The sequence below is a fragment of the Pelmatolapia mariae genome, linkage group LG2 (assembly GCF_036321145.2).
Source record: "Pelmatolapia mariae isolate MD_Pm_ZW linkage group LG2, Pm_UMD_F_2, whole genome shotgun sequence".
In the NCBI taxonomy this organism is placed as follows: Eukaryota; Metazoa; Chordata; class Actinopteri; order Cichliformes; family Cichlidae; genus Pelmatolapia; species Pelmatolapia mariae.
The window spans coordinates 4,971,799-4,997,376 of record NC_086228.1 but is presented as its reverse complement, the minus strand read 5'-3'; the positions used below and the strand labels follow the sequence as shown (position 1 = coordinate 4,997,376).

Genomic DNA, 25,578 nt, shown 5'->3' with positions numbered 1-25,578 from the left:
AAACACACTAATAATTCCTTTAAGCACATGTAGCAAGCCCTGCTTCTTTTTAAGAAAATAATATGACCGACTGTGCATTTATATACAGTGACTGGAAGAGGCAGTCTCCAGCTTGCAGCGTCTGATAGGACTCAGAGCAGATTAGCAGAATGAGAAAGATCATTACGAACAACCTCACAAGTGACCAAAGCTGAGTCATTCCCCTTCCATTCAGCTGCTGTACATCTGCCTTTCCTGGCCCACCACATTCACGCTGCCTGTCAGCAGTGGATAGTGAACCATAGGGCCTTTTTTTTTATTTCAGCATGTGCGTGCATGTGTCTGTGCTTTGTTCTGCCATTCCGACTGTGACTCTGACCTTTAGCGAGAGATGCTGGATAGAGAGAAGGTCTTAATGAGTTTGCATAATAGCTGAGCTCTATCTAAGAAATCATCCATCTGCATGAGCCCCATAATTAGCTGGTAAGACAGTGGTCCAAGTCCTGTGCTTTCACTTATCATTCTGCTGACTAGTATGTGGGAGTGGAGAAATGGATAAACAAAGATACACTCCCCACCGCCACCTCCATCACCACCCCCTCCCCTTCTGAAGTGTATTAATAATCTGCTGTCGATTTTTGGCAGCGTTGTAAAAGGCACGGCTGAAGAGTCTGATAATCACTCCACTGACACCCCCAGAAAATGAGGAAAAGCTATCTGGAACATAAGTCACATCCTGGTGTGAGTTTGCTGACAGGTGTACACTCTCACGGGAGTGCTAATCCTCGTGCTTCTTCGCCCATGTTTGTCCATCACTGATGCACACGCAGACGCACACGGAAAAACCAGAGGCATATTTAACTGAACCTCAACGACATGCAGATGTGATCTGTGTGAATCTGTATGCAAAGCACTCATGTGATTCCTATCCTGCATAGCTGAATGTCATATCCATCATTTCCATGTAAGGCAGAAGATGTGAAAAAAAAAACAAACGAAGAAAAAAAAACAAATTGCGTGGATGTGAATGAAATCATTTTCATTTTTATGCGCATTTTTCCAGCGTGTGGTTAGTTTGGCGTATTATAAGATATGTAAATGTTTGTCTAAGAGAAAGCAGTAGGGCGCGCTCAGGGCGCTCCGATCCCAGCGTGCAGGCAAAATCCGTTCCTGGTTTTGCGCCTCCGTCCATCGCAGCTTATACCTTCCCCTGACTCTAAGCACTTCAGCATTGCTGTGCAAGCAGATGTTCTTTCTCCGATGCCAGTTCTCTCCCTTTTCGCATTTGGAGAAGGTATTCTTTCGCGCGAAGGCTGCAAAGTGAGAAGAAAGAAAGCAAAGAAACACCCTCCCCTCCTCGGCTCCGAGACGGAGGGAGAGTTGTGAACGGATAGCTGCTTTTGGAGAAATACAGTAGACTACAGTAAAACCCGCGGAGGCGAGAGCGAGGCAGCAGTTTATTTACCACACCTGTGATGCGTTGTTCTGAGCAACGAAGACGCACGACCGGGATACTGATGGCCACGCTACGGCAGGAGGATATGTGCTGAGGAAAGGACTTGGGCGTGAGGGGGAAAAAAGAACAGGCGTGAAGTGCTACAGAGGACACTCTCCGGACCTTTAAAAAGCCCAGTGTGCCCGTGTTTCGTCTCTGCTCTCTGCCTTTTTCTAAAACTTAGGTGATAGAAAAAAAACCCACGAAGATGCCCTTACTTCTGGGCCCCTTTGTCCGCTGTAGGCTCAGCGCCACGCTCCTTGCGCTCTGGCTCGTCCTCTGTGGCTTCACCTGCACTGGTGGTGAGTTGGGCTGCAATTAAACTGTTTCTGCTTTTTATTATTTGTATTTTATTTAATTTATTTTACTGGTAAACAGTTTTTGTGTGTGTGTTGTAGAACCTGGAAGGCTTGCACGTGACAAGTTGTTTGCTGGTGTTTTCGTCGAAATTCCGGTGCGCACGTTGTTGGCGGTCGTTATTATTCCCTAATTTGCTAGCACCAGCACTCGTCAATTAGCCTACACCTTCAAGGTTACTGGGGGGGTGCAGACGTGACTACCAAGGTTAAAACTTACAGACAAATGCCAAATAACCTCTTCCAGCTTTCTTCTTCTTCTTCTTCTTCTTCTTTAAATTCGAAGCAGCAACGAGAAGTTTATGGCACGCGTTTTTATTCCTGCTGTCGTGTAACTTGGGGCTAACACCTGCCTGAGAGGGGGAAATCAGAACTATAATAAAAAAGATGATTGGGGCAGACACGGGGCCCGCGGACAATAAAAGCTAGTGCCCGGTAACGTCGCGCTCCTTTCCTCCTGCCACATAAACAACCTTCAGTAACGCTACCCTCGTGATTGTCTTATTAAATCTCCGAGGTGTGTGTGTGTGTGTGTGTGTGTGTGTGTGTGTGTGTGGAGGACAGAGCGGACCGAGCACACCGTGGTGTAGTCACAGCCTCTCCGGCTGGCTGCAGACAGCATCGTTCAACTCCACGTTTCTCTCCGGCCAGGAGTCATTCTTGCTGCATTTGCACTATGCTGACAGCTTTACTGAGTTGGTAGACGACCTACTCGTACTGATGAGTTAGATTTTATGATGTAGCTTGGCCAGACGCTCCCCGATTGCATGCAAATGTGCTAAACAATCATCAACAAGCGAGGTGGGCTAAAGCACCGAGGATGGAAGTTTCTCACAGCAGCAAAATCCTTTTTCGAAAAATGAGCTATAAGATACTCTTACTCTTTTAATGTTGATTTTTTTTTTTAAAGGAAAAATGTTCTCATGATCACAACCAGCTGTGCAAATGCCTCTTTCGTTTTTGTTCAAATCCAGCTCAACCAAGTGCTGTTCACTGACCCCTAATATTCACCATGGTGCACAATCAAACCAGCCATCTAACGTCCACATTAGTTATTCAGCCAATGCAGTCAATTTCACTGTTGCTCATAACACATTATTTCACAGTTCAGCACTTGGACTGTTTAAAGCACTTTATTTAAACATTCCCTCTGATGCTAAATATCACCCTGACTGTGCCACACAGCTGGAAGCTGCTGGTGAGTATCCAAAACTCAAGAGTTTCCACACACCATTTGCCTCGCGCTCGTATCCAAACTGTTAACCTTGCTTTGGACGGAAGGCAAAACATGTTAAAGTTGCTGTATTTGTGTCTTCTGCTTCAGGACACCGAGATGATGAATTCAGCGAGCTTTTTTTTTTTCCTCCCTTGCATTAATTAGGGTATAATTATGAATATATTAGGATTAAATAAACAGTCATGCTCGAGGGACCTCCATATATCAAGCTAAGTAAGTAGCAGTGTGCTGGCATTTACAAGTCAGTTTGTGATTCATGTTGGAAGTGATGTGTTTTGATGGGGTTCCTGGGTTCTATATGGGTGGTGTGGTGGTTCAGCGGCTTAGCGCCGTTGCCCCGCAGCAAGCTGTTTTGGTGTGGAGGTTGCGTGTTCCTGCCGTGTTCATTTGGTTTCCTGTGCGTGCCCTGGTTTCCTCCCACAGTCCAAAGACCGGCGGTTGTAGGTCGATTTTCAAGACTCTGAATTCCCAAAGGTGTTTGCAGTTTCTTTGTTCGCTCGGTGATGGACTGGAGCTCTAACCGGGGTGTTTCCCTGCCTGTCACTCACTGCTTTCTGGATAAGGCTCACAGCTTTCTCATGACCCCTGAAGAGAATATATTATGTATAGAGGGAGATGGATGTGGGGTTAATTGTGAAATTTCTTCTCACTTCCCCGTTCTTCTGTCTTTCTTCTGTATCACATTTCCTTCCAGACCGCTCTTCTCCATGTTTCAGTCTTGTCACTCTGTCATACATCAGGTCAGTACAGGCAGCCCTCCAGGCACCTATCACAGCTTAGTGGCCACTTTTTTTCTTTTTTTTTTAAGGCTAAAGTGAGATCCAGAAATGAATCGGAAGGTAATTTGGAAGCCAATTCTTTCGACATCAGGACTGGGACAGACTCGGCCGAGTTCAGTCGAGCTGTCCTCTGTAGCGAGGCAAAGAGCTGACTAGGCATTCGTCAGTATCAAAGCCGGCTTGTCTTTTTTGCAGGGAAACATAACTCACTCAGTAATAAAGGTAGGCCTGTCAATCTAAGTTTGAGCTAGCTGAGCACTTTCCCTTTCACTGTGTTGTGAGTGATCTGACGGGCCGGACAGCGGGGGTAGGTACGCTTTCAGCCTCAGGAACAAAGAACCGTTCTGATTTGCCAGTTTGTGTGTGTATGTGCGTGCGCATGTGTGCACAGCACTCGATGTTTTCAGTATGCAAGGTGCGTGTGTGTTGTTTTTGTGTATGTGGGAGGGTGTTTCCACAAGGATTTGCATACATGCATTTCTGCTGTGTGTGTGTGTCTAAGGTTTATGTCTGCTGATTAGTCCAATTCCTGTTCCTTCTGTTTTTTACCCTGTATTCAAACTTTGGTCTGTTACCTGTTATTAATGTCCTGTTAGTTCCTGCATGCAGCAAGAATCAGAATTATTTGTTTGTTTTTCATCTGCCCAGTGAGAATGTTGCCAAGCGATTGTTGTCTGGTTCAGCGAGGTAGCATGGGATTTGGTATCAGGCACCTTCCTGGTTGTGCGAACAGTCACCTCAGAGCAATTTCCACGGGGTGTAAACCTTGTGCTGATGCAAGGGGATGGCCATTAAACAACAACAACCACAAGTCTGTTGCATAATACAGCAATTTGTGAGTCCCCATTTCTTAGTACAGTATTGTAAGGGATTCTCTTGCCAGATGTCTCTCATCATTCTAATGTGAATCATCCCAGAGTTGTCTTTCTCACAGCCAGTTTTGTCTCTCCTCATTGACTCACTAAAGAATGCGATAAGGAGAGCGAAAGCAGAAATTAACATAATTTATTGGGGGAAATTGCCTTCTGGTCAGAGGAATTTAAAACCACTTCGTTTTTGTCCCGTAGCTAATGCATGGCAAATGATCGCCATGTATTTGCAGGGATATGGTCTTTTACGGGGAAGCGATAATTTACAACCAGAAAGAGTTTTCGTTCCCTGCAGTCGTGGGAGATGAATACAAATGACACAGACAAAGGGGGGAGACTTGAACAGTGGTGGGAGGGAAATTTTTGTTTAAAATTATTTTCTCAACTGCTGATACACGGTAAATTAGCATGATGTACAGATGCAGAACATATCAAGCGAGGAGGCAATTACACCAAAGGAACGGTAAGGAATTAAAACGAATTCTCTCCTGAGGAGTACACGCGCGTGCGATGAATTTAGCTCGCAAAATTTGAATTGGATGATATCAAAATGACGGAGCGAGCTGGATTGCTTGTTTCCGAGAACGAACGGATCAGATGTATTGCGTTATTATTCACTTTTAATCATTTGTTTGCACGGCAGAAAACGGATGAAGTGAGTTAATCCCTTTCCTGTCCAAGTCCCGCAAAAGTCATTTTCTCAGTTTGAGTTACCGTGATTAATGAAGGCTGAGATAATAGTTCAGAATGAATGAATAAAAGGTAAACAGTGCACGTCAACAAGGGTCAGCTTTGAACAGCGGAGGAGCACGCTCCATTTGGTGACAAATTCCCAAGCGCCTTATCTTTCAACAGGCTGTGTCCCTACACTTATCATTTGCAAATGGCTATCTTGAGGAGTAAAGGAAGGACACATGGAGGATGAACCTGACAGAGGGGGAGGAGTTTGGGTTTATTTTCTGCAGTCTGTGCAGAGGCCCAGTGAAGGCACTACATCTCTGTCAAACTCTGCCCTTTTGTTTCAATTACCCCATTTCTATGATTCAGGTCTATGTGAGAGCACTTAGGGGTTGAAGTTGGGCTTTTTCCCCACTTGAAATTTAGCACGCCATAGTTACTATCTGTGGTTTTCTATCTAGGTAGCATAAAACTGACCTTTCACCCCTGATGTGGGATGAGATTACCCTGTGTCCTCAATGGAAACCTGGACAATAATTCACAGAAGGTCACAGCATCTGACAGTGTACTGTATCAGCAGTTTGTAGAGTGCGCTCAGTTTCTACTGTTGTTTCTCCTGCTAATTGTCCTGTAACAGCAGTCTATGGGGGCAGAAATTGCCTCTTTATTAAGAACCAGCCAACATTTTGGCAGATTTGATAACCCCTTGTTATGTTTTATCGCTAGAAGAATTTGTGGTAATTTCCGTGGGAAGAAAATCACGGTGGTCGAAATCTGTGGGCTACATCTGCCAGTCATCAGTTAATTTCCTGTGGTTACCACTCCCATATCCTTTAACATCAGTGATTCTAACTTTGCACCCATCAGTTTTGTGGTGTTTTGCCGGTGTCAACATTTGAGCACCGCCTCCGAGGTTGGTGGAAATGAGGAAATGAGTGCAGCTGGTGCTGTGCTGGTGGAAGAGGTTAAGAGGTTGTTAAGCTGAATCCCGGGTCTTTCCCTGGACGTTCTAATCAAATGTTATTTTCCCTGGAGCTTTTGTCTCTCACTTCCTGCATCATGAGGAGGAAGGAGATGTAAAGCAGAGCTTTAACCTTTGATGCTGATCTGTTCTTTTGCTGTTTATAAAAAATAAAATAAAAATGTGAAGACCCGTGAATATTATTATCCCAGAAATTATTCACAGTACGACGTTTTTAGTGCTGCCAGTGTATTCTGTAGTTGCATTCTCCAGAGTTTCTTGACCATGACTTTGGTGACTTTTATTTAACCAGACAGCAGATGGGGCCATCCAGAGCTGTGCACCCTTACTGCGAATCTGCAGTAAGAAAAATTAAATGTGAGTAGAACAGGAGTACCGCTGAGGCTCTTCTATCCACACTGATTTGACTGACCCCCGTTTAGGCATCGTCAGAAGCAGCTGTGTCCCAGTCAGCAGCACAGAGGAGCTCTGAGCAGAGCTGTTGGACAATCTTCGCCGGCCTGATTTACAGCAGGAATTTACAGTAATAGTAAAATTCAGAAAAATGGTTTTCATGTAGCCTCAGTGTGAGGAAATCAAATTGTTTTTATGTATTTATAGTAACACTAGGAGGCTTGATCATCACGGATACCATTAATAATCGGAGAACAACAACAGATTTGTGTGATTTTTAAACAGCTGTCTGTGGAGAATACACTTCATTACTATTAGCGGGAAAATAAATGTAGGGGTACCAACGTGACGTCTCGGAGTCGGTGTGGGCGGGTGTGAGTGATACATGGAAAAACCCATCTGAAAACACTCTCTTTGGGGATTGGCCTTGAGATGCAATCTTGTGTGATAAGGCTTTCCTGTATTTGTTTTTAGTATACATGATGTACTGTCTGGTTGCTAACACTGCACAGTGAGAATAGCAGTGTGTTAGGAGACGTTTCCAGGTCTTTCCTGTTCTCCGGGTGATCAATACTCTTCTCCAAATGGTTAATTGGCCATCAGTCACTGTCAGAGGAAGTGCGTAGAAACCCAGAGGTGTCTTGGTGCAGCTCATAATAAGAGCCTGTCCAGTCCTCTGGGTCCTCTCTTGGCCTTTACTTCAGGCCAGGTGGTGGCTGGGGAAAGCAGATCTGAATGCAATATGGAGAGCTGTAGATTAATAGTTTCTTACTAAGGCCACCAGGGAGCGATGTGAAAGCCACTTCCACTTCATCACACAGTTGACTGGATGGAAAGAGTGTAAAGCTTGCAGTAGGAAAGGAAGCTTAAAGCAGTGTGAAGGTCATTTGATATGGTCACACGTTGAAAAGATTTGACCAGATTTGATCAAATTTATTGTGTAAATGTTTCATTTTTTTCAAATTCTCTTGTCTGTGTGGCAGGTACAGTCGTATGCACGTGTGTGGCAACCCAGGGAAATTACACATTTTGGTGTTTGTTGTTGGGTTTTTTGGTTTGTTTTGAACAGAACTAAAGGAAATCTGTGCTGCAACAGCGTAATAAAAAATTAGCACTTTGCACTTCTTCAACTGTTGCGGTTTTTATTTAATGAACTAAAAAAATAATAATTGGGTTTGGGTAGCCTTGTACCTGTGAAGTCACAGAATTTCATTAAGCCCTTTAAGTCTTAAAGGCTTTAATTGACTCAGTAGGACTCATTAGAAATAATAGCTGACGGTAACATTGAACAATGACGGGTTCCTCCAAGCAAATGCTGTGCATCTAAAAGCTACTAAAGCTAAAGGTTTAGAGGGGGGGAAAAGTGTTATTTGGTCCAAAAAAAGCATCTATAAAAAAAACTTTCAAGTAAAACTGAACCTTCGCAGGAAAGGCCTCCAACCATATTATAATATTTGTCAGTTTATCACACAATCTGACACGACCCATGTAAGCGTTACTGAAATAATGTTAAAGAGTGTTTGTGCCTTGTGCAGTTGCATTCTAAAAATGTAAGTACAGTAAATATAAGATGTTGTGTTAGCATAATTTAAGTAGTTCATTTACTACTTGCTTTCCAAAGGAACTTTTTCTTAGGTTCAATTAAAATGTACCAATTTTACTTTGGTTTAGCTGGTTTAAAGATTAATTGACTCAAAAGATTATGAAAAGCTGCGTTTTGTGTTTTTGTTTTGTTTTTTCTTAGTTAGGAGAACTTGAAGATGGTGTACTGTCAGAAGGCAAAGGTCCACGTTTTGGCATGTTTCCCATGCCCTATTGCTCTTTACACTACACAGCAACTAGAACACAGCTTTAATTAAGATTTGAATATCAGCTCTGAACATGAACATTGGCTTGAAGTGATTAATTCATTGCCATAGGAGTGTAGTAATGGTGGCCTTTATTTGTAGCTAAAACTTAACACTATTCTCTGCTAAAAAGAACAGAAATCTCAGCATAAGCAAGTTGATTTCAGCACTAGTATAAATTAAGTTGCACTGTTTAATCTGAGTAATGACATTGTTTGCATTTCCAAGGTGCCTTGTTAGGGCCCAGAAAAATATCTGGTTGGGGTTAAAATGGCTCTTTTTTTTTTTCTTTTTTCTTTCTTTAAAAAAATGTTTTCACATATTAAATAGCTCAATTTTCTATGTAATCACGGTGAGGAATTCCTATACATTTATTCACATTACTGCTAGAGGCCACATTTTTTTTAAAAAATGTAACTGCTTGCACAAATGCCAATAGGGCTGTTCTTTTTTTGCTGAAAGGCAGTCTAGCACAAGGAGAAAAGGCTCCTATGGAAAAGCATACTTACAACCTTATGACTAAAGGCAAAATGTTAAGTATACAAAGTAACATATGGATAAGCCAGCGTTGCTTTAGAAACATGTTCTGCGAACAGATGGAGTTGAAATGGAGATCTTTGGCCACAGTTACCAAAGGTCCGTTTGAAGAACAAAGGAGCAGTAATTGATGAGAACAACATTAACGACAAAAATGTACATTTTCTGCGTTTGTGTTGTGTGGCTGTCAGATACTGCATGAAGGGAAGAATGTATTCAACTAAACATCAGAATATTCTGCATGTACAATGTAAGTAGACTTGCCCAATTCTCAATACCCAATTTGTTACCAAAACTAAATAACTGATATATTTAAGCATAAACTACTTTATCAAAAAAGTTGTCTTAAATGACTGACATGGTGGTAGCAGACTGTTTATTTAAAATTTAAAATGTTAACATTATATTGGTAGGAAACGGGGTGAAATGTTACGGTTGTTGCCGAGTAGCCTGCTAATCTTATGCTAACGTTACTGTTTAGCATAAGGTTAGCTACAGTACGTTAGCTTAAACAGTTATGTAACCCCTGCTATTGCAAAGTGTAGCTATGTCTTAAAAAAATGGTAATGTGTATTAATGTTAGACAAGGACAATAATTTGATGTTTTGCGTGTTAAATTGAAACTTACTAAACTTGAATTCTTCAAACAGATCTCAGTGTCAATCTTTTAGGTGCTTTGCTAAATTAGAAGCATTTCCTTCCCTGTTCTGCAAAGCTTGATAGTATTTTTTACATATTGTGTTTTGTAAAATTAGTCATCACCCCTTGGTCACTCGCCAAGTCGTGATAACTGCAAACTGCTTCAATACCCAACCCTTTCTTATCAATAAGTTAGGGCGGAGTTATCATGGAGGTAAGCACCAGTTGCCATATTTCATTTGCTGTGCTTGTGGGGATTCTTTAGTATGTAAGGATAAACTATAATACTTTATTGTTTTCAAAATTTTGGTATCAAAAGGGTATCACAAGAATTGGATGTAGTGAGATCCCAAGATGCGAGAAACTTCTATAGTCAAGAAGCAGAAACTAAAACTAGGCTGGCTTCTACAAGAGGAAATAACTTAAAAGCAGTTTTTAAAGTTCACCATAAACTATATAAAAAAAACCCAAACTGAAGCTTTTGGAATAGTTCTCACAGTCCCCTGGCCTGAACAGGAGAGATTAAAAAAACACTATGTGCATGTAAGGCAGCCAAAAATCTTTCTGATATTTATTTTAATAAGCTCTGGCTTATTATGGCATCTGAAGTTTCACACATGCTACATTTGCTCTTTAATGTCTTGTGTTAAAAGCTACCCTTTTCACTTAAATTATTATTGAAAAAACAAATAAACTATAAGATTTTTTAAATTCCATAGGAAATTATGTATATTTTTTTTCGTGTCTGTTCCATTGCTATTTGTGAATTTTCAGCAGCTTCCTCTTAATTATACAAGATAACACTTTAAGCTCACTTCACACCTACAGCCAAATGTATGGCTCATTGTTATGCTTTCCCCCATTTAGCATGGCATGTAAAAGACATAATTAGAAATCACCTAAGGCTACCCAGACAGCCCTGCTGGCGCTTGATTGACAAGGGTATCTGAGGGAGGTCTGGCTCAGCCTGAGCCAGAATTTGTCATCTTGAAGTGATTTTGTTGACAAGACAGGAGGCACAGTGACCTTTCCTAATTATATGTATGTGTCCAGGCACCAATGCCTCAGGCAAGCAATTCAACTGAGTCAACAGTGCACTGACTTTGGGCACACATTCAGGCCCAGACAGCATGTTGTGTAGTAAGGTTACGCCTTACTGGACTTAGCAGTAAGCTTGTTAATAATTCAGCATTGATATGACATTACAAATGTCACATGTGTCATTTTCTGGGGGTTCTTACATTGCTTATAGAAACGTAAAGAAACAAACACAAGGATAAGGTCAGATCCCCTCATTTTTGTTGCCTTCCCCCTTACACTTGTACCTGAAAAATCATTCTGATGTTACTCTTTGCAAGTTGAGCCCCACAAAACATGAACCATTTATTATCCACCCTAAAAGCGTAGCAGCGAGTGAACAGCCTCTCTGATCTATGTAGGTCCCCCTATTTTTTTTTTTCTTTTTTTCCAAACAAACCATTTCCCGATGTGAAATGAGGTCTGAACATTACAGATTCAAAGCTTAAAGCTAAGCAGCAGATTTTCCTGGCAAGGCCATCAGGAACGCTAGGCTCACCGAAAACACATTCAACTCCTCACTCCAATAGAATTAATCATAACAACACAGCTTCCATTGAGGCTAGATGCTTCCTTTTTACAACACGTATTGCACTTGATTACGGCTTCTGTGGATTAAAATGTCCGCTGACAAGGCATTCACGTTGAATCAAAGTGTGGGGTTTGTTTTTTTTTTCGCACCTGGAGTTTCTTGTCACTGACACTTGAATTTCAAAAACTGAATACAGAGCAGCTCTTCTCCAGCATTGTTGTTGTTAATTGCCTACTGTTTTCCAGTCTTGTGTGTCAGGCAGAGTGGATGCTGAAGGTTTAGTAGTGTTAGTCAAGTAGGCTCTTATAATGTAAAGTAATCATTTAGGGTAGGCCTGACATTGCTCAGTGCTGCATGGTCTTATGGTAAAACATGTCGGACTGAGAACTTTACAGAAAATCATGCAACAACTATATTTTAAGAATATTGGGTCACTTCATCAATTCAGTATCTTGTAATGAATTTGAATTTTGAATTGGAGCACTCTGTGGTCATCACCTACTGGTGCCATTAAAATAAGAGATTAATGGATGATCAGACAATGTTTTTTCTGTTCAGTGGAGTCCCGTGTAAAGCAGCTTTTTATATTAAAAGCTTACACGGTACAAACCCTTGTAATCATGTGAAGTTCTCGTCTCCTTATGGCATTTGGTTGGCTACATTTGCTCAATTATTGGGCTACTGTAAGCACTATTTACTTTATCATTACGTGCCCGTATTGGATTTTCTCAGCTACAAGTTGGCAGGCAATTAGATCCAATATCTCTTGGAAAGAACATCTAACTACAATCCATTTTAAAAACTGACACTGGTAAATGTTTGATCAAGCCTAAGGAAACAAGTACTAAATTTAAAAAAAAAAAAGAAAAGAAAAAGGTCTCGAAATTAAACACTGCTCTGAGAATTACTGGTATGCCCAGATTCCCAGTGGCTACCTGCAAATATATGATGTTGCCCATGTAGCGATATAAAATGTTCTGGGAAGAAACAAAACAAAACACTGAAAACAGCTCAATATGTGGATGCTGGTAAAAGAACAGACACAAATCGAACGATCACAAACACAATGCGAAGCACATGCTCTTTCAATTAGACAGGCAACTAAAAGAAAAACAGCACAGGGCTGTTCACTCACACCTATCTCCCATCCATTATCATTCTTTGCTCCCACCCAAAGCTGTCTTTGCACCTCACCTCACCCCTCCCCAAACGCAAACACACTTCAGTGGCACACCTATTGAGGGCTCATTATGGTACTAATAGAGGCATCAGTAGGATGTTTGAGAGAAGTTGTAAAAGTGCAATAAACTAAACTAAACAGGTATTGTTTAGTTTGTCTTTGTTTGGCTGGGGATTGTAATCCTTGCCTATTAATGGGGCTGTCTTCTGCAGTGGAAGGAGTTTCAAAATGTAAGGCTGTAAATGTTGCCATACAGATTCAATATGTGGTGATAGAAGCTTTTGTTCAGTAGGTTTATGTACCTTTGTTTGGCTCACAGGTTGCCAGTTAAGTCCAACTGTTGCTGTCAGTTTGGGAACTACTGTATATGTTGACAATAAGCATTACATTTTCATGTGGGCGGATTTATTGAAATTGGGTTCTCCAGCCTCCTTTGTCAAAGACAGCATGATCTCACCATACAGCCTCCACTCCAGCCTAACAGATGCTACTTTAGCTTAATTGGACACTGAATAATGTGTATTTTCTAGTATGATTTTTTATGGACTTGAAAGTGCTTTTACAGATTATTGATTGTAATTTTGCCGTTGCTTCTTTTGGGCACTGCTGGCACTGTTCAACACATTTAGTCAAAACAACAAAGCTCGGTTCAGTTTGCTCATTTAATTAATTTACCTACATGGAGTTGAGGCGGGAAGACATCTGGTGACCAATAAACAAGGATATACAAATTATTTGTTGTATGGGGCTGTCATTTAATGAATGTGAGTTGGTGTCCAATTTTATGGGTTGATTGAATGTATGCTGGCCTCTGATCAAGCTCGGCTTGTACGATGTTGTTAACAGCTTCTCTAATGACTTCATCCAGGCTTTATTTATGTGCCACAGTAGCAAATTTTCCCTCCTAATTCAGAACATCTCATCACTCATAAGCAGAAGACACTTTAGAGTCTTATTCATCTTAGTTATCCAAGATTTGACAATCTAATTGGAGATGACAAGTCAGTTGGGAACATAACAGTTCTGAAGCACAGTGATTTTTTTTTTCTTTTTTTGAGAAGGGGCTTGTGCAGTTGGTTTTAAAAGCCTAAATTTCCACCTTTTTCTGGCTTGCTCAGGCATGTAAACACACAGGAATTGGTCACAAAATGCTGCCAAATGTGTTATACGTGTTTAAAGTGCCGTGCAGTAGGGCTGCACAGTTATGCCCAAAATTACAATAAGAATTATTTTCATTAATACTCAACTCAGTTTTATTTATATAGCACCACATCACATCAGCAGCCACCTCAAGGCACATTTTATTGTAAGATAAAGATCCTACAATAATACAGAGAAAACCCCAATAATAAGACCATATGCCCTATGAACAAGCACTTGGCAATAGCAGGAAGGAAAAACTCCCTTTTAACAGGAAGAAACCTCTGGAGGGGCCCAAAAGCTGAAGGCTTTTAAACACTCTAGGAATCTCAAATAAGCCTGCAGTCCAAGAGCAAAGTTGATATGATACTTTGAGGTCTTTAAAATAAGAAGGGGGATTATTGAAGATAAATTAATTATTGAAGAATACTGAAGAAGAGACGAATTTTACATTTGATTTTGGAGGCAATAAAGAGAAGCTAATATGGGACAAATATACTCTCTCTTTCCTGTCCCTGTCAGTTTTCTCACTGCAGCATTCTGGATAAACTGAAGGTTTTTCAGGGAGATTTTAGAATGACCTCATAATAATGAATTACAGTAGTTGAGGTTAGAAGTAAAAAATGCATGAACTATTTTTTTTAGCATCACTCCGAGACGTGATGTTTCTAATTTTAGAGATATTGTGCAAATCCAAGAAAGCAGTCCTACATATTTGTTTATGATGCATATTGAAGGACACACCCTGGTCAAAGACTCCAAGGTTCTTCAGCGTTACTAGAGGCTAAGTTAATGGCGTTACCTAGATATTGAGGTCACAATTATTTGTCAGTTATTTATTGATTTAAGTGACAGAAAATGTGTTTTTTGCTCTGTCGCATTAACAGAACACTGCTTTCACATCTGTGCGCAAAATAGGTCCTTCCAGTTCACCTAAAATTAATAACAATTAAATAATTATTATTAATAATGAATTTGGTGTCTCTTAAAAAAATGAACACAAAAAGAAATCAACGGGGGGCTACATTTACCTTTACATTGCTCTACATTCCTGTTAATCAGTCTTTAGAAATTAATCTTTGCAGACAAATAATAGAAAGTCCTTCACTTCATTCATTTCACCTGCACGGTGGATATGAATAAAACTTGAAACGGCGTGCTTGACAGCTGTGAGGTCCCTCTACATGTCCCCTACAGCGTTTTGCATACAGCACTGATATTGCCACTTTCGAAAAAATAACAGCATGAGGGGATACCTAAGCTTTTGTCCTGCACGTTGACCATTTTCCTGAAACATTTATTACTCACTGGGAGTAGTGGACTGATTTCAGGTGGATACGGTGACATGCTTTTATGGATGTCTGAATTGACGCTGTATGGATTTACATTGTTTTTGTTTGTTTGTGTGTTTTGTGGCCTTCATGTATTCATCATACTGCAGTTTGTGGAGAGGTTTTCCGGTGGTTTAATAACTTAGTTGTGTTGCTTTGTGGTGCAGACACAACTCTACAGCTCCTTGCATATCATTTTATTCTTGATTAACATCCCTTCTGCTAATTCCAAAGTCTTTCCAAACAGCGGATGCTGATCTGCTTCGAGGGACAAGCTTTTCACCTCCTGCTTGTGTCAGACATTTGATTTTTGTTGTATAGCTGTCTTTTAACTTAGTGTTACTTGTCTAGACTAGTCCAGGAAATTTCAAGCAGCATAGTGCAGGGAACAGCTGTGACTGGCACATGTAGGCATGTGGTCAGGCACTGATTGTGGAGCACTTGATTTGCTTCTGCTTTGCATTTTAATTGATGGAGGATGTATTTTAAATATCCCTTAAAGTTCATTTTATTGTGCAGACCTGCTGTACAGTATTGTGAATAAAAATGTCTGTGAAATGTAAAAATAATCATAAGTGAAGTAATGTAATGCTGAGTTATGATCTATTTCCTGTAGCTATTTTGATTGTGCCAATATGGAGTGAAATCTATGAAACCCAGGCTCCCGATCTTGTCAGGAATAACCATGTGCCTGCATTGTACACAAGACTCCGCATTTTCATTTAAAAATCTAGAGTTAGGACGTTTTATGACTCACAGACAGATTGGAGGTTGACTTTCAGAGTTTCAATTTCAAAAGCCTTCCTTTGTGTCAGCGAGAAAACACCGGTCCTACTCTGTATTGTTAGAAGCCACAACAAGTGAGTAGCACAGAAATCCTTCATCTGTACTGAAGTGTTTCACAGAATTTCACGGATAATTTCTTAGACTTCAAAAAATTCCCAGTGTTGTAGTTATAAACCTTCCAGATTGAGAGCTGCAGTCTTCATAGATTCCTTTTGGTTTCAGAGCTTCCAACGGGACCTTTAGATGAACTCCCTCAGAGTCTTTTCGTACAGGGGTGTTGTGGCACCAGGGGGCTCCACTGAGTCAATGTGGTCTGGCACTGCAAGGGGAGTGGTTCAGGACCAGGTCTGCTTAATCTTTACCTGATATGACAACTTAATAAAGGCCCAATAATCCTCCATGAATAGTCTCCCTCTGGAGGGTTTAGGGGTCTCCGGACACTGGGAAGTATTTTTCTAAAGGTCTTATTACACTTCTGTATCACCATTACTGTCTTATAAGACAAGCAGGAGGAAATGAATAGATTGCAATGTTGGGAAAAAGAGATCAAGGGGAGGGAAGTGAGCAGAAAAAGGTTTTCCTCTAACCTGTTATTTATAAGCCTTCACCACCTCCCCTTTGTTGAGCGGATATACCTTTTTTTTTCTTTTTTTCCACTCTCTACATGCACAGCAAAACAGCGAGCAGGTGCAATGTGTCATCACGTCATGCTTGTTATTAAAGAAAAAAGATCCTGGAGACTTTAGACCTCATTTTGAATCATCCCTGTAATGTGTGGCAGAACTGCCATCGATACCATTTAAAATTAATTATTTAATTAATTTATTTTTTCAGTGGCCCTACTGATAAGTCAGACAGATTGGTTTCAGGCTAAATTGTCAAAAAGCCAAATGCAGTTTTTTTGGCCTTGCACTCAGTATGACTGTGTGTTGATATTTCCTCTAACTTTTCTGGCTGAGTCAGATTGCTGCTGAAAGTGTCATTGTTAAACTTTTTCCCTTAGATACATATTTTTCAGTTATTTTCCTGCAGAATTGTTACTGTGAAATCCCAAGCTTTTACACAGAAGAGCAGAGTAATCATTTTAAGAAGATCATTTGCTACTCAAAAAAAAAAAAAAAGTCTTTTATCTTTGTGCACTCTGCTACGGAAGTCTTGAAGTCCTCCCCGTCCACATTTGTAAGAAAGGATTTGTCCCACTCGTGTTCAAAGGATCAAGATGAAATTGTGAAACAAACCAGTCCCGTGTTTAAAAAAGGACCTCCGTACTTGGATAACATTTCTAAGATCTTACAAAGACGCTTTTCTCTTGCCTCAGCAGCCTTCAGCTTTGCCTTTTTATCGAGCTTTTCTTACCTTTCAGATTTCATTTTATTAATCAGCGGCATAGCTTAGTCTTCTCACTCATTACAGGATCCTGAGAAGCTGACAGGATCATTTGGAAATACAATTTTTGTCTTCTTCTGTGTCAGCTTTATCTATATAAAACCGCAGCTCAGACTTCAAATACGAGTCAAACACATTCCCAGCACTGAGCTAAGTAGCACAGTTTGGTAAAGATTCATGGGTCAACTTTTTTCCCCTCCTCCCTCAAACATAAACTAAAGCATTATCTGTGCCCATCCTCTGTAACAGGCTGCCATTTTGTGTTAAGCCAGCATTGATGCAGAGCGCCTCCACAGCCTGTTGGAAATTGCCAGCGCCTAAAGCAAACAGTAGGGCCTCGAGTCCCACAAGTATGAAGCAGCCAAGTAAACCCATTAACTGCCTATAGAGTGGTTTGTGCATTTGTCTCCACATGATAGTATCCACAAATTAACCGCAAGCTGACTTTACTGTTTGCTTTGGCGAAGTAAAGTAACCACAGAGGGGTCAAACAACACTTCAGTCATTCCGCAGATAAGTGACGTGAACGAAGCCTATTGCTACATTTGTGATGAAAGTAGTGGGATAAATGTGTGGACTCTGCAGACGTGCTTAATTTCCAGTGTAAAAGTTGCATTGTGTAAAGTGCAGTAATGCTGGCAAATCACAGCCTAAGCATTTCGCTTGGAAGATGTAATTTGACAAGTCTGCAGCATTTCATTTTGGGGCACTGAGGCATGATACTTTCTTACTCTGACTACTTCAATCCCCCCACCTCACCCCCCAAACATATGATGCATACTGTACAAATTATTTGAATCGCCAGAAGGTGTTTGATTTATGCTGAGTCTGAGCTATCAGCTCCAAACAGGCCATGTAGCTTCTCTTATCATCTTACCCAGCCGCTTGCAGAATTTCTGCATGTTTTTTTGAGCTCAGCCCTAAATGTGATGACAATAGTCATGAACAGCACATAAAGACAAAAACTGCCACTTGCAGCAAAATGAGTGCCTCCCCCTCTCGCTTAAGTTTTTTTATTTATTTATTTTTTTCTGATTCCTCTACAATGTGTTTGACAAGAAGAGCTGGCAGTGTTACACGGTGGCACAATTCAGGCTGTCGTGGGCGATGCCCACCCCGACCCCTGTCACGCAATTAGCTTTCTGCTTTCCAGATAGCTAGAACAAAGGTGAACTCTGAGGAACCGAGGCTGGGTTAAGTCAGACTGGATGGGTGTGTGTGACACTCTGATGACTCCAGGGCGCTTTTCTTGACCAGAGGAGTCGTTGGCTGTCACTAAACATCACTGTCTTCCTCTCCACTAATGGCATCTCCAGATTGTGCTACGGTGCTATGAGGAACAAAGGCTGGTTGTATGAGATACAGAGGCGGGAGGGGGGGAGAATAGAGCGACCCCATTAGGAGCTGCGGGCTGTGGTTTGTGACAGTGGCTGCAGACCTATAGAAGTGTCATGACAGATATGAACCGAGGAACAATTATGGGGTGATGTGCTTGAAGCTAAGCTGTCCAGTCCTTTAACAATAGCAGGGGGACAAAAGTGGTGAATGAATAGCAGAGCAATAACATTTGTTCTCACCAAGGTGTTCGATCAACACACAGATGCATTCACATACGTGCAACTGTAGTTTTTTAAAGCATGTTAGGCTGCTGAAACTGCTAAAATTAAGTAATGATACGGGAGTAATCAAATGTTAGTGTTACGCTTCCCCCTTTTTTCTGTGATGTTTTATTCATGAAGTTAAATTCAAAAGGTGAGGGTGTTAACAAAACATAACCAAATGCAGAATAACAACAAAATGAAATGTTATGAAGAATAATTTGTAATTTTCCTGTGGCTACGGAAATAAATAAATTCAATTGACGGAGCTGAATATTTTTCCTGGTAATGGCTTGCTTCTGAATTAATTTTTATTATATGCAAATTTGCATTATCCTTCCAGTAATCAATCTAAAATGGCATATTTTTTTGTACTGCTGCCAACAGTAAAATATGAGGCAAACAGCAGGAGTGCAATGACGTGATCTTCATAAAAGTTTGGTTGCCGTAAAAGAGTCACTAGGAGGCAAAGTAAATGGCGTGTTTTTCGAAACACTGGTGATAGTCCAAAGAGTGCCGCTGTAGTTGGGAATCACAAATCCTTAAACTAAATCTAAACATGCCGTTCCTTATCTTTGCGCTCCCTTTAGTAGCTGAAGTAGTTGGATTGAATAACAAGGCCAGAATTCATAATAGTTTAAAATCACACGTAGCCCCAAACTAACAAGAGAAAGCGACTGACGTTAATGTGCTGTTTTAGCCGTCAGTCTCTCCAGGATATTCTTAAACTCATCCTTTTATTGCCTGTGTCACCGTTTTTGTCCGAGGCTGACTCATGAAACATAATGTGTTCTCTGGTTTTAGCTCCCCTTTTTTGAAAAAAATATCTTTTCCTCATTTCCTCTCTTATTTGGAGCACCAAGGTTATTTTTTTTCTCCCGCATTTTTAATTCAAGTCCCGGGGAATATTGTGTGCAAAGTCAGAATGCTATATCTGCCATGTTTCTGCAAAGCATTGCAGGAGTACAACACTTGGCATCAGCGTTGTCACAGTAAATCTCTGTCTCCATGACACTTGGAGTCAAAACATGAGCCTGGAAATGCAAGCCCACCCCCCTCGCAACACACAAACACACACTCCCACACACATAAATGTCAAGATATTTGCTAGTTCTCTTTCCGGGGCTGGAGCTACTAATTGTTCTGATAGAATTTAATGATATTGCATCCAAAAAAAAAGCACTTTGGATATTTCCAGCTTCAAGATTCGGCCTCTTTTTTCCCCCCTAAAGGGAAGGTCACAGCATGTACTGGTCTTTATGTCTAAGTTTCCCCTGCAAAAGCTGCAAAGTCCCACAGGTTTAGCAGTAATACCCTGGTTAATTCCCCTGCATGTCGGGTTATTGCTGTCAAAGCTCCTGTGTCAGTTTATCCTCAAATTAGGGCTTATTCTTTCATTTTTACTGATGGCTTTATTGCTCCTAGTTACCGTGAATGCCCCACTTATCCACAGTCATAGAGAGAAATGCAAACACACTGGAGAATCTGCAGTGTATGCTTTTCTATGACACACAGATGCGAAATAGTGTGTGTTACTATAAGTTTTTATTATTTTTAGCAGGTGTCTTCACTGGATTTGCTTTTTTGTAGGTCTCCCTTCAGTCTGGTTTTTCATAAAGATTCAAATGCCTCCTAAAATACTAAAAAAAACAACAACCCAGTTGTAAATCTCTCAGTGTCTGTCAGTTGAAAGTCATGTTCATGATATGTTTATAGAAACAGAACTGTTCGCACAGTCCCCACCCACACATTTTGTTATTCACCATGAACAGTTGGTGGCACAGCGGTAGAAATTGAGGTTTCTGAGTTTAAAGTTTCACCCCAATTTGCATAGTTTGTGGGTTTTTTAATAGCAACCGATCCTCAGTTAAAGTGTAATAATTTCCTCAATGTGAGAATTGAGATTTAAGAAGCTCTGTTTAAATGCTTGGCTCTGACTGTTTATAGAAACAATAGGAAACAATGCTTGAAAATTATGACACATATTCGATTTTATTTCAAGATGATAATGTTCCTATAATCTACATCATTGATCTTTATCGTTTTGGGGAAAGGAAAAAACTGAAGTGACTTCTGTAACAATACGGTGGTTATTTACTTGAACTTCACAACTGCCCCATTGTTATAAATGTCAGCTGAAGATAACAGGAAGGTGTAGGCATCGCTGATATGACTTCATTAAATAAACCCTTGACCCCAGAGATGCTGGCTTGATCTATTTCCTTTAAGTCCATTTGCTTCACCAGAGAACGGAGATCCCAAACAGAGATTACCGCAACGCTATCTCCCTATCTTTAATTTAGAAATGCAGGAGGACTTCACATGGGTAAGATGGTTATCCACACTCTGTCTGTCTTGTTTCCTCATGCATGTTAGCTTTGCAAGCGCCTCCTCTGAGACCACGTACAGTATTTCAAAAATAGTTTTCTTTGTCTTTTCATTCCCTAATGACGGCTGGCAGGGGCGATGAAGTCAGAAATCTCTAAAAAAATAAATAAATAAATTTCCATCTTGATGCTTTGGAAGCCTCTGAGACTAGACACAGGGAGGCTAACTAACCAGCGCACTAACACGAGCAGCATGGCTTTGAAATGAGCTCTTGTTCTCTGTTTTTTGCTTTTTCCTCTGAGACGTGCATGTTTGCATTGCAGCAAAGGGGGTGAGCACACAGGGGCAGCCAGGAGCAGCTCCCCTGTAGCTGCAGCCTGATCAAGGACGTTTCTGCAGGGGCGGTGGTAAATCAAAGCTTGGGATGATCTCACTCAAACCACAAAGCCTGCCCTGCCTCCAGAATTATCTAGGTGTATTTGGGGAGGTGGAAGTGAAGGGCTCCTAATTCTGGGTGGCAGTGGCTGTTAGCTTGAACAGTCTACATCATCACAGCTTTGCAGCAAATACACAGCTGCCAAAATATCTGACATGACTCGAATTCCCCTTTTAATTAAATGGCGGCGTTACGAGGCCGGGAAATTTACTGTAATGTCTTTGTGTATTAAATTGATTATGTGGTAAAATTAGAAACCTTAGCATCCAGACATGTCAGAAAATACAGCAATTCAGGAGCTTTTGATCAGTGTTGGTAAATGTCTTAGAAAAAATGTGTTTTCTGCTTTGCAGAAGGGTTTTGTCTGTAGCTTAAGTTGAGACAGGGGTCTGCCTGTCATGATGGAGCATTGACTATGATGTCTGGAGGGCTTTCATCTTTGCTCTTTACATTTGCCTTCCAAACACTGAAAGGCTGAGAAAACAGTGCAATTTGTCTAAAAGGAAGCGACTCCGATCAATAGAATTTTCATTACAGTTATGTTTTCATACTGCAGCCGAGGCAGGGTGTGGAGGTCTGATGAATGAAACATTAACGTTTGAGGCACTCCTCGCCCCCCCCTCGCTTTCAGTCCTCGGCTCGCAAGCACTGTCACTGTGATGATGCGAAAGCACCAGGATGAGAGCGTGTGCGCTGGGACCTGATTCTCCTCAATGCCACGTCCCCGGTTAACAGCTGTCTGTTTTGTCATTGTAGATTTCAGGCGGTGTCGTGGGTTTGCAAAAGGGGAAAGACCAGAAGGCGTGATCTTTCTGAGAGCTGCACTTTATTGAATTATCCCCCACTCGTCCCATTCTGAGAGGTGGAGTTAAGCAGCTTACCTGCGGCCCTGAAAAATACATGAGCACAGTCCAGCAAGGAATCACGTTGGGCCTCCTGGGAATAGCAGTATTCATATTCAGTGTATATACATATATACATTCATATTGTTATTGCACTTTCTGTCTCTGTCTGTATTTTGGCCAGAGGAAGAGAAATCAGAGTCAAATAAAGTAAAGCATCACATTCTATAAGCATATAGTGTATTTTTCCTGCTCTTATCTCATTTATGCTCTTCTAACCCTTTAGTTTGTCAAGTCCGATCTCCTAAGTGTAAAAGGCAGCTTTGGACACTACTATGCCTTAAACTTTGCTACAACATGATACAGCCTCCATGCATAAAATATGGCCCATGAAAGGAAATGATTTTCCAGGTTCGATGAGTGGAAGTGCCTGTGACCTCATTTTCCGGGCGCTTCTCTCAAGAATTTGCTGTTGCTAAGTTTGGAAAAAAAAAAAGTATTTAATACAAGATTGTAAATAACTGAGTTTTCTGTGACAGCCTGGATTAGTTTCACCTCTGCCATCGCTGACAGTGTTTGTACTGCAAATCCTGCCCCTTCTTGACTTTCACTGGTCTGTTAGAAAGGACTGACATTGACGAGCAGTTTAACTATTTTCAACTCAAAGAGCTGTGAGTGCAGCGGAATGAGGGGGGAAGAAAAAAACGGAGCTCTGAGTGCTGTCAACGCTAAATTTTATAGGATTTGTATAGAAAATAGACTCTGCCAGCAAAAAAAAAAAACGAAAAGCGCACTCTGTGGACACAGATCCTAATGCTCTTGTGGATGAATGTGAGCAAATGTCTGCAGCCGTGTTCCAAAACATTATGAGGGCAAGCAGCACGGTTTTGAATAATTCGTTTAGCAGGTTTTTTTGTTATTTGTCTGTATTTGAAGCCCACGTACTTTTTGGCCATGTCGTAATCGCGGTTTGTTTGAATACTAGGGTGACATGCCCACCAACCCAGATTCAGTATGAAAGCAACATTAGCATGTGCGCTGACAGCAGACGTGTGTTCAAATGAGACACCGGAGAGTACACTGTGGTAATTTACACACCGCACTATAATGCTGATCAGCATCCGTGACAGCACAAGGTGTGGGTTTAAACCACGACGGCCCGATCTCTAAATCCAGTAAACGTCCCTGTGATACAACAGTGACAGGTCGGCCAGATAATGCAACACAAAGGGCAAAGCAAATTGAGCTTACTCTCACAGGGTGCCTATTGCTCATTATGCCCCTGGCAATCACATAACAAATGACCACAGACCTTACATGTGCAACCGGTTCACACTCCTCGCATTTAGTCATTTGCATTATCATCATTTACTATGTGTGTTGTGGCAGGCTAATATATTGCTCAGCGTTTGGCTCGTGTTTACGTGTGCACGCCTCAGAACAATGGGAAATTGCACTCACTCTCACATCTCAGTTTACGGACCACCACTCTGGCTGCGTTGCTGTCAGTGGTAGCAAGCAGCAGCTGTGAGAAATTGTCGAGCTTAGAGTTGGTATTTACTCCTCCTGTTCTTTTCTGCTGTGCATCTGCGCAATACTTGTGTTTAAGGTTTAATTGTAATTTTTCTTTCTGCAGCTGTATGTGTTTATCTAACCAGTGATTAACGATCAAGCTCCCAAACTGTACTTTTCTGACTCGTTCACATAAAAACTGAAGTGGGCTAATTAGGTTGTATTTTTACTGGAAACAGTTGGCTGACATGATGGATTGAAAATGCATTCATGACACTTTGTCCTTAAATTGCTGAGACAACAAAATTATTGAATCATTCAGTTGGCCGCCTTGCTAACTAACAACAATTGTAATGTCAGCTGTATTTTTTTAAAGACACACCTCCCATTGAACAATTTGTCAAAGTACAGAGGAAGTGGGAAGTGTGGAGGGGGGTTTGTGATGAAACCTAAATTTTTATTCTCCTCTTTGATTCCTCAAATCAAGTTTTGAACCCTCTCTTCTTCATCTAGATCAACCACACAACGCTCAACATGCACTTAATCGTTTTGAGCTACAGTCACACTAGGGGAAAACAGTCGTTGGGGACAGCGGTGCAATCATGTGCAATGAGCTTGCAATCTCATAGCCTTTGAAATGGTTGCTTTGAAGACAGGGAACAGGTCTGCGGCAACTGGCGGTTGGTCACCATCATCAAAACGACTTTGGTGCCATCACGACAGATGAAAACAGCAAAAACATGGAGTCAGTCTGCTTTCCATTTGCAACAGAATGGGGTTGAGTTGGCGATTACGTGCAATCGGTTTGTGACATGTAGCCATTAACTGTAATAAATCAATGAGAATCACAAATCTGTTGTAGTCTACATACACAGAAATTCATATTAACTACTTAAATTCAGCATCCAGGCATGTCCTCATAGGTCATAGTGACGATGTCGCTTCAGGACTGCAGTTTAGCTGCAAAATGGCACAGACACTCGGCAGCCTTGCTTTTATGGCGCTGATTGGCGCAGACTGAGTCCGATTGATTGCAATGTGTTGGCAATCTGTCTGCGTTTATAAATTAGACAGCAGTTTTTAAACCTTTGCCAAACTGAGAGTGATTGCATTCAGTCTCCAGGCAACCCGAACAGTTGCCTTGTGATCGAATGTGGTTGAGTTTGTGGGTGTTGCGTACTCCACCTCTGGGCAATTACTTGCAATCAGTTTCCTACAGCAAAAGATAAGTAAAATATATAAATGTAATCACCGAACGAGCACTTTTTTTTTTCTTTCTACTCGTGATGTTACTGGTGATGAATTTATTACATGAAAGGAAAACAATTCAGAAGTAAGAAAATGTATGAAAAATGAAGTTAACCTACCAGTATTTTTCTAATGTCTGCTAGGAAGTGCAGCGAGATGTAATAATCTAGTCAACTAGTTGAGCAAATGTCAAGTTGTTTATCATACTCATGGTGTCATGTGTATGACTCGAGATTTGCTAAGAACCATAATGCACAAATGTAAATGTGCTGAAGAAGATTAATAAAAAAAATAACCTAATAACTTTTAACAAGAACATGATTGCAGATAAAGTAAAAGTAAGCAGATCTTTTGGGTAAAAATGTTTATTGCTGCTATATTCTTGTACAAG

At 41.0% G+C, this 25,578-nt stretch overlaps 1 protein-coding gene across 4 annotated transcripts in view; it reads left to right on the top strand.

Moving 5' to 3' along the window:
- Positions 1-1,211: 1,211 nt before the first annotated feature.
- The window catches only part of unc5a (unc-5 netrin receptor A), a 152,966-nt gene continuing 128,599 nt past the window's right edge, over positions 1,212-25,578 (top strand). For all 4 annotated transcript variants that reach the window (XM_063491187.1, XM_063491177.1, XM_063491167.1 and 1 more), the window contains exon 1: positions 1,212-1,776. In XM_063491187.1, the coding sequence (XP_063347257.1) occupies positions 1,683-1,776 (94 nt within the window). In that variant the 5' untranslated portion in view covers positions 1,212-1,682. The remainder of the gene's footprint in view (positions 1,777-25,578) is intronic.